Below are 10,220 nucleotides of genomic sequence, written 5' to 3'. Positions count from 1 at the left end.
CCTGTAAGATCCACTTTTGTCTAACTCTACTGGGAAATTACTATTATGAAACCACTTTAAAATTAGCATGTGTCCTTTAATACATATGGATATTATGTTTCAACTATAGAGGACGATGCTCCAACAGGATTGACTGCGTAACACGTCTTTCCCAATCAGGTTTTGGAAACATCAGACCATGATTTTCAAACTCTACAACATGTAAATGCAATATGTAACAGCACTTTCATCCAGTGGAATTCTGGGTAAAATGATCTCAAAGGAAGGGGTCATATCAAACTCCCCTTTAACCCTAAAATGCATAGCAAACTTTGCCCTCCTGGAATGCATATAAAGATCAACAAAGACAGATGCAATAAGATGCAACTTCTTTAAAACGACTTGCTGATATTTTAATGATAATTAAATTATGGTGTGTGTGTGTGTGTGTGTGTGTGTGTGTGTGTGTGTGTGTGTCTGTGTCTGTGTGTGTGTGTGTGTGTGAGAGAGAGAGAGAGTTTACTTAGCTGTGATTTTTGTCCTCAAACTATTTCTATTTATTACATACATAATGTAATAATGTATTGTACTAAATAATAGTCTATTATATCATTAAATACAAGATAATAAATATTACTTACTATAATGAAAATTGTTTTGTTTAATATATACTCTTATGTGTATATATGACAGATGCTTATAACTATTTATTACATTAATATAATAATGTAATAAAGTATTTAATAACTATTATTTAGAAACTATTATATATATACATACAACAATAAAAAAATCTTAAATACAATAAACACACATGCACACACATAATAGTTTATTATATTAAAGAAAACCAATTTTATATGTATATAAATGTGTATATAATGTTTGTAATTTTTTTATTTAGTTAGTTTTTCTTTAACCCTATCCTTTAGGGGGTAAAGTTTGAATTAGGGTTAGTCAGTTCAGTTGTCATAATTATTTTTGTATTACAGCAAGAGAAGTTTATAGAATATCCTCGTGTATGTAAACCAGAGGTACAAAGAAAGAGATCAAACTAAATGTGAAAACAAAGATATATCTAAAGATGAACGCAATGAGAAAATCACTTCAGGTGAAAAATGTATCAGAATATTGGGTGCCCAGGTTAACGCATACAGCAGCATAGTTTCATTTACATCTGTGTGAGTATTGGTGCATTTAAAACTTTGTTAAATAAAGTTAAACTCATTCCTATGCAGTATTTGCTAATGAGGACAGATAGTATTACAGTTTGCCCTGGAGTGGCTGTATTAGCCAAAGCCCAAAGACAGGCCAGCAGCATCTCTGCTTTTTTTCCTCTGATATTTATGATATTTCTGAAACTCGCCATGAGCAGGACATGTTAACTGTGAGATTCGGTCGAGTGTATGGGTCAGGGTTAAAGTTCAGCGAAATCAAGAAAACACGGATCATTTAGTAATTGTTGGTTTTGTTTCTAGGTGACGTTCAACAGGAAAGCTGTACCTCATTTCAGATAATTAGATATAATTTGCATCATCATCAACGCATCAAAGGCAAGGATAAATTACTCTGATAATTATAAAAAGGCAATTACAAAGGGTAACAAACCGAACACCATATTTACAAGACACCGATTTCATATCAGGGCAACAGGCTTATGCAAGGTGTCTCGAGAGGATCTTAAAATCTCTTTAATGATCAATTTCTCGTGATTTAACCAGTCAAACTGGTTAAAACTTATTTATTTACCCTTGTATTTGCTGAGACTGAAATCGTTGTCTTGTTATTTCTCTTTTTGGATATAGTATTTCGAATGCAGAAATGAAGGCCTGAAATCTTTTGTGTCTCAAAGTTGCATCCATACGCCGCCATCTGCTGGTAGATATGAAAATAGTTTTTTTTTAATGTCTTGCAATGTCAAGAAAAGTTGAGTAGCAACGTTTCAAATGTCACGCTGTTCAATTATATTTGCAAAATAATACATTGTAGAATTTTGGATTTGGTTTTGAGCTCTGATGTAATTACAACAACACGCGTCTGTGAGGAGCAAAAGTGTTTCCATATTTCATTAAAACTTTTCAGACATTTTTCCAATTTCTACAGTATATATGCAGTTTTATGAATTAAATAAGCGACTACATGGAATATAGTTATACTTTTTTAGAAATATCTAAAAGTTGCTGCCTTAAATTTTTAAGTACAACCAACTTGTATGTTTGTCATTTCAACTTAAATTACATTCAACTGACTTAAAAAAGCTGAATCTTTTATAGCTTGTAAAAAACTTATTTTGATGAGTTGAAGCAATATGTTGTCATAACTTATTTTGAATAACATTTCAAATACAATAACAAATAACATAACTTATTTCATAACATTTATGTTAATTTGAACCTAAAATATTGATGATGAGTAAAATAAGTTCAATGACATGTTAAATACACTCTATATCAAGTAAATATTTATGCGAGCATTTATATAAATCATATTTTTATATGAGCCACTGTACAATGAGCGCTATGCAGATCATTTCAATAGTTTATTTCTACCATACACAAACTGTACAACACAGCGCAGTACTGCTTATGAAATTTTAAAAGTGTAAGGAAATCCTGATATACAAACTACTTGAACTAAAAAAACAAACATTTTTTTTTAAAAACAAAAACAAACTAAATAATTTACAGTACCGTGTATTTTACTATTTTTTTCTTTCACACAAAAAAATTCATATCACATTACAAAACATCAAATACAAAAAAGAAAAAAATAAATATTCCTCACAAAACTTCCTGAGCAAACAATCTGTGGTTTATAAATTAAAAATTAGCAATTACAAATCATTTAAACAGAAGTAATTCTAAATTATACAGTAATTTAGGATTTCAAACAAAAATGGATTCAGTACAATTCATTATGCTCATTTGGTCAGATAATATAGTGTTTTTATTTCCTCTGAATGACCTGTAAATTTGCTTAAACACAGTTTTTGACATCATCAATGGACAATGTAAAACTAGGCTCAAAAGAAACACTAAATAACAGAATAAAAGTGCAAAAGGGTACGTTTAGCGTTAGAGAAAGCTTTAAAAGTGCCAGAACAAGGCCGTTTGTGATCGCAACACAGCAAATGCCTCCAATGAGAGCGCCGTGACCTCGGCCCTGCGTTTCAACACTAAATCAAGTGTCATAATGGAAAGCTTACTCTCTATTGCAGTTGTTTAGCTGTTTATTTGTCCATTTTTATATTTTAGTGGGTTAAAGACATGAAGTGCTTTGAGAAAAGATCATCCATAAAACCTATTTGAGAGCCCACTGTTTGTCTCACAGAAGAAGCCAAAGGTTGAGGAGTTCAGAAAAGAATAAAAAAACATATTGTGCCTGATCATAAAACACTTCTTTTTTTTCTGTTTTTTTTTTACAAGAATATCGTTACATACTTAAAATGGCGTATAAACTGTAGGTAAACAGAGTTTAGAGGCTTTTCATTCAGAAAATAAATATACTGCAGAATAAAATGAATCACCATTCACGTAATACTGCTCTACCACAAAACATATCATATTCCATGTACTCATTTACATTTAGGCACATATATGCACACACATGATGTGCACACCAAAGGCAGTTCATATGAGCAGAAACGGAAATAAATTATGATGTCCTTCTTCGTGGATGGTTTGATTTTTGCTCACTGTACAGTCGTTCGGAGAGTGAATCGGATAAAATATTTTTCTTTTCGCTCGCTTATTAGAATACAGATTTATGCATGAAAACAAATGATGTCATTTGTGGATTAAATCAGTGGCGCACATTAAAAAAATAACCCATACGGCTCTAATAGACCAATGACAGCTGCTCACCAACAGGTGGCGCAAGTGGACTATTCTTACATTTGACATCTGTTATTAAAAAAAAGAAGAAAAAAAAAAAGAAAAAAAAAAATCATCATCACGGATGCCGGCGATTAAAACTCCCAGTTATTGTACAACAAACGCAGGTAAATGTAAATAAATAAAATTCACAATATGTAAGATTGGCCTTGCATTTTTGGAGTTGCAGAAACAAAAAAACAACAATTATGATAGCAATAAATAAATCAATAAATAAATCAATAAATAAGATTACTGTGAGATAAATAGTACCGATGAATAAAGATAATATGCAGCAATAATATAACGACACGCAAAAGAACAATACGGAATAAAGTCAAGCAAACCATAGGAAATAAATAAGTGCAAAAGGAGGTCAAATCTCACTACGAGGAACATTGAGCTGTAAAAATGTGGCTGGTATTTTTCAGTGCAATGAATTTGTCGTGGAATGGAGTTATTATAACGAGACACATCTTGCACAGATCACAAAGCCAGCCCTCCGTGAAAGAGTTCGGCCTTATACGTGGATGCCCTTTATGGCCTGTCTGATGCTGTCCAATAAGGCTTTGCATTCTGGCGAGTACTCGTGCTCTGAAGTGTTGTACATATCCGTCAGCGTGTTCACGTACGCTTCGAAGTTCTGTTCGTTTATCGGACCCTGGAACAGATTGAAGAGCATTCAATTCAGTATCTCCTAAATGTGTGTTTCATGATGAACATGCACCATTTTAGCTCAAATCATATTGAAAAAAATAAGGTTACACTTTATTTTAAGGTTGTTACAGTGTTATTATATATTTAAATACTGAGTAATAGTAATTAACTACATGTACTTACTATAGGGTTAGGGTTAGGTTGCATGTAATTATGCATAATTTACTGTAATACATATCTAACAAAGACACTGTATTACCAAAATTAAATGAACCTCATCTGGCAAATAAATGGTCTTGTTTTAATAACAGTGGTGGTTAATATGAAGCTACCACAGTTTTAATGCTTTCTTAGGTTAGTACACTGTAAAATAAAGTGCAACCACAATCTCAGCGGGAAAAGAGCATGTCGGTGTAAATGTTTCAGCGTCCCACCATTTGCGGCAGCTGTATGTCTGTGAGACTGTTGATAAGTGCTTGACTGAGACGCGCTAACTCCTTCAACAGACTGTCGTTGTGCTGCTCAATTATCTTATTCTCCTCCTCGATAGTCTTTAGGTTGCACTCCATGGATGAAATCTGTTTTAAAAGCAGAAAACAAGGTCTTTAGCTCGGAAACTACATCACCCACAATCTTCTCACACAAGCGTTAATGTTATTTACCTGAGTCTGGAGCTGCATCATGTCTGCTTCTATCTTCAGATTGGATTCATTTAGCTCCTTTATCTCATGATCCAAGTGCTGCATGTCTTCATTGTTCTCAATACCTGATTGACACGAGACAAACCAGGCAAATTAATAAACACGTCTTTCAAAGTCTGAACTAAATTACTCGGGCTCTCTATTTTTCTTCTCTTCGCACAGCCTCACACTATGATGATATTAGCTTGGTTTTAAGCTCTTTTATTCCTTTAAAGCGCTTGAATCGCTCACCGCTGCTGGTTTTGAGTTTGATGGTCATCATCTCCTCCTCGGAGAGCTTCTTCTTGATGCTCTGGGCGTTCAGTGGACATCCTGACAAACTGTACATGGACAAAACACAAAATCTACAGATCAGTACTAGCAATCTGGAGTAGTTTTTCTTAATTATAACTACATCAATTATAATCTAGTTTTAGGAATCATTAGATAGTAAGTACCATATAAGCATTAACAATCTGTGTTACATAAAATGATAACATTATTGGAAACCGTAAGGGTGATCAAATAATTAATAAACCACAGAGTCTGTAGTAATAATATTGGAAACATTATAATAATAGAGTCAGTTCTGTAATCTGTATTTGTATATAGTATACCAATATATTAATATATGTATACCAAACTACATGTTTTTCATATTTTGATACATATTTTTACACATTGAAAAAAGGCCAACCTGTATTTTTGCGTATTTGAATATTTGTTTTGTATATTTAAGTGGAAAAAAAGATATATATTTTTATATTATATTATATATTATATACATTATACGTGTGTGTGTGTGTGTGTGTGTGTGTTATATAATGTGATATTATAATATATTTCGATATATATTATATATTGAATACATATATAACATGTTTATATTATATATTTGGATAATATAAAAAATACATATATTTTGTATATATATATATATATATTTTTTTTTATATATATATATATATATATATATATATATATATATATATATATATATATATATATATATATATATATATATATATACATACATACACACACACACACACAAAATAGCAGAATATAATATATCGGTAATATATAATATAATATAGATGGCGCAGGGTCAGTTCCTGTAAAAGTGAGCCAGTTGCGATAAACCCTATTGTATTTTGCATATATAATATAATATAATAAGTACAAAACGCATAGATAACTCAGTTCACCATAAATGTGTGATAAATGTGTGGCCTCATTATACAGTAGAGAAGTTTAAAGTTTAATATCAGAGTTGTTTGGGGTTATGGTACAGTTTCCTCACCTCCTGTGCGTAACGAAGACGTTGTTGGCATGACCCAGGCCGTTGCAGCCGGGCAGAGGGCAGTGAGGAAGCTCCTGTTTACAGATCTTCCAGGAGAAGGCCGACCCGTTCACGGAGCTCTCCTTCTGCTGCTTGCTGGCGATGGGACAGCTTCCAGCGCTGCGATGGGACGTGTACTTCCCCGACACGTGGCCCTGTCCGTCACAGCCTGACACCGGGCACCTGAGACAGCAAATACGTATCATTATCAACAGCACAATATACACTGATTTCACTGAACACTAAACTGATGAGAGTTTAGACTGAGTTTATGAGCGTTCATATGTAGATTTCTGTATTTTAATAACTTGTTTGGAGGGAACAAGGTCATAATCTGCATCACAAAGGTTGTTTGGTATAGATTTCTGGGTCACTATGCCAAAACACACACAGATGTGACCTGACCCCTCAACATGCTTAAATTAAACCCCCTGCGCAGACCTCTTTTGTTGTCCTAAACTCAACAGGGTAACACTGTGATTGTCCAAGATAATCTCTTATTTGAGATTGAACTAGTTTCAGAGCTTATAACCGAGAGTCTTCCTAAACACAAATGAGCTCATATACATTCAGTTGATAATTTGATGGCTAAAACTTCCCCACACCACCGTCGCGCATTTGTCATTCTGTCCGTAAACACCCCCCCACCCCCCAATTTGCAGAGTTGGAAGACTTTTCAAATACCATTAAGAAGATTAATCCTGTGAAATGCTGATTAAAAATGTATTCAAAACAGAGGGAAAAAAAGGGCTGGAATAATTCTATCGGCACACGCAAAAAAAAAAAAGTCTGCGCTTCGTCGGAAACACACTCCAGTAAATAATTACGGGCATGGAGGTTAACGTGCCGCCGATGGAAAACATAAGCCCTAGCAAGTTGAAGACTAGAGTGGTGAGGAGTTGGCCAATTTATTTTGCTGCTCACTTTCCCCCTAGGTCAGTAATGGAATGACATAAATTGCACATAATTGTTGTGCGTCCTCCACAGGGGGGAAAAAGCACATGATTTGGAGGTGTCTGACCCTTTCCCTGATAGCCCATATTGGAAGAGGTGAGAGGTTATCTGGGATAGTACAAATAGCTTGTCTGCAGGCCTATATGGGAAAGGTTGTTATGGCAGTTTTGGCTCTAATACACTGACTAAAACAAGACAACATTACGACTCCAACACTGGCCGTCGGGTCCAGCTCTGGGAATGGCGTTCCTGACCGCGGAACAACAGAGATGGGCCATATGGCCGACAATTTACAATAATCTAGCCACATTACAGATGTAGCCTGCTTTCCGTTTCTCCACCCGTCCATTTCTCTGCCTCTCCGTTCCTCCTTTTAATGTGCGCGGACCTGCTACCGTCTAATTCCTAAGCTCTCGTCTTTGCATTAGTAATTAAAAATGAAATACTAGCCCAGATGCAAAAGTAGGAAAGCCCTGTCACTCTGGGTTAGACTTCGGATTTAAGGCTGGAATCAATTCAATTAAATTTTTTTTTTCCTCCATAGTATTATGTTTTTAAAGAGCAAACTACTGCATTAATTGTAATTAAATGAGATCTTACAGGAAAACGAGGAAAGAGTTTTGAGCTCCCTGAATTAAAAAAGATTATTATTATTTTTGAATGGTATTTCTAGGAAACGCACATTCTAGGAAACATTTTCATCTAGTGTTCAGGAATACAGTATTCCCCAAAACAGCAATTACAGTATTATTTTCTTGTGCGTTGCTGTGCAAATAATTTGTTTTGAAGGTTAGTTGTATAGGTTGTTTTGATTTTAAAAAATAAAAATAAAAAGTGTATTCTGATAAATATATTCACTTTCCATAAATATAATACCATAAATTAAATAAAATAAAAAAACATATTCATTTTATATATAAGAGAACAATGTGGCATACAGCAAAATACACTGTAAAAATTATATGATCAATAAGTTATAATAACATATGTTTTTACATAGCTTTAACTCATCAAAATAAGTTATACAAGATTCAACTAATTTTTAAGTCAGTTTAACGCAATTTAAGTTGAAATGACTTAAACATCCAAGTTGATTGTACTTAAAAAATTAAGGCAGCAACTTTTTATAGTGTATTATGTTTTTAGCACTTAATTATTTCAAATATTCTCATTAGTTAACATTTGTCAAATCACTATTTTATAGTGAAGATACAGGCATTTCATACATTTAAACCTAGCTACATTTCATGCCAGGTTAATTTAATTTTAAATAATTCAATAATAGTTTTTCAAAAATAAATTGGGGGGTGGAACTCTAATAATTCAAAACAATCAAACAAACAAAACAATGCAACACCATATCTACCATGTTTGTGGAAAGTGCAAACTATATTTCAGTTCAATTTTTTAAATCTTTCATCCAATAAAGAAGAATCTATCGGTTAAATGTTGATGCTTTAGTAAACACATCGAGTTTATAGTAAAGCCTTTCTCTTAAATCATCAAATAAAAACACCAAACGTTTTGGATGTCATTGTTTTTGGTGGTGTCTTACTTCATCTCCGGCTCTTCTTTGTCCTCTTTGCTTGGCGTGAGCTTCAAGCTTCCTTTCCTGGCACGAGGGCATCCTGACAGACTGGGAAGGAACATGACATATGTGACGAACCTTTCAGAAGTTCAAGCGTGCAGACGTGTGTGTGGGAAAGATACTGCGTGATGTTTCAAGCTTTGACACCTGTCGTGTTTCCATTGAACAGGGGTCATTACCTCAACAGCCGTGAAATGCCACAAAGTATTTACTCTTTGGCGATTACCCGGTTTTAAATGCAAATGATTTAACCCACTGAGTGCCTTTGTGTGGTCTGATGTCTAAAATCTATTATAGAATAACATCTTGAATGAGAAAACACTGGTGTAAAAATGAGACTTTATGTTATAATAAAAAGCATGACCATTTATGTTGTGCAAAAACATAAAAAATGTCACCACAATATCATCTTTCATTGAAGTCTATGATTATTGAGACGCTCACCTCCTATGAGATGCATAGTTTCCTGTCACATGACCTGAGCCGTCACAACCAGGAGTTGGGCACCTTTAAAATAAATAGAAATTTTATGATTCACGATTCATATTCAATATATATATTTTTCCATTTATTTACATCATCACATTACACTTACATTATTGCTTTAACTTCTCTGTGACTTTAAAACCATTGCACAGTTTTTTATTGAATTGAAACTTTAGCTAATTCTTACTTTAGCTCTTGAGAATTAGCAGCCATTAGTGATTTCAGGGTCTTATCAGCCAATGGGCAACCAGATACACTACAAAAATAAAAGCAGGAGACATAATGTATATTTTTCAAGATGGTTTTGCTGCTTGAAAAATAAAGAGGGTGTCGGCGGACGGGGCTCCTCACCTTCTGTGTGACGCATAATTTCCTGTCACATGACCACTGCCATCACAACCTGGTGTCGGACAACTGCAAAGAGAATAAATGACCAATGAATGCCTACAGTCTATGATCTACTTGATCTACTAGACATGCGCTAATAATTAATAAGGTCTTTAGCATGCTATCCAAATAATTTTAGTACCTCATCAGCTCTTTTTTGGTGTCTCTTATGAGCATCTTGTTTTTTGCACTTGCCATGTTAGCGTCCCCATTGTACGCTTTATCCTCTAGAGACGCCTTCTCCAACTGATCCATCTACAAGACAAAGAGAAGTG

At 34.0% G+C, this 10,220-nt stretch overlaps 1 protein-coding gene across 9 annotated transcripts in view; it reads right to left on the bottom strand.

Moving 5' to 3' along the window:
* Positions 1-2,505: 2,505 nt before the first annotated feature.
* Positions 2,506-10,220, bottom strand: part of st18 (ST18 C2H2C-type zinc finger transcription factor) — a 63,163-nt gene continuing 55,448 nt past the window's right edge. For all 9 annotated transcript variants that reach the window (XM_084102208.1, XM_084102211.1, XM_084102209.1 and 6 more), the window contains 10 exons: positions 10,088-10,200; positions 9,910-9,972; positions 9,746-9,814; positions 9,517-9,579; positions 9,040-9,120; positions 6,492-6,713; positions 5,441-5,529; positions 5,171-5,274; positions 4,943-5,086; positions 2,506-4,512 (listed from right to left, as the gene is read on the bottom strand). In XM_084102208.1, coding sequence (XP_083958334.1) covers positions 4,372-4,512; positions 4,943-5,086; positions 5,171-5,274; positions 5,441-5,529; positions 6,492-6,713; positions 9,040-9,120; positions 9,517-9,579; positions 9,746-9,814; positions 9,910-9,972; positions 10,088-10,200 — 1,089 coding nt within the window. In that variant the 3' untranslated portion in view covers positions 2,506-4,371. The remainder of the gene's footprint in view (positions 4,513-4,942; positions 5,087-5,170; positions 5,275-5,440; positions 5,530-6,491; positions 6,714-9,039; positions 9,121-9,516; positions 9,580-9,745; positions 9,815-9,909; positions 9,973-10,087; positions 10,201-10,220) is intronic.

This window comes from Abramis brama (genome assembly GCF_963993115.1).
Source record: "Abramis brama genome assembly, chromosome: 24".
NCBI lineage: Eukaryota > Metazoa > Chordata > Actinopteri > Cypriniformes > Leuciscidae > Abramis > Abramis brama.
Note: the sequence above shows the minus strand (reverse complement) of the source record. Positions and strands in the feature narration are given on the sequence as shown.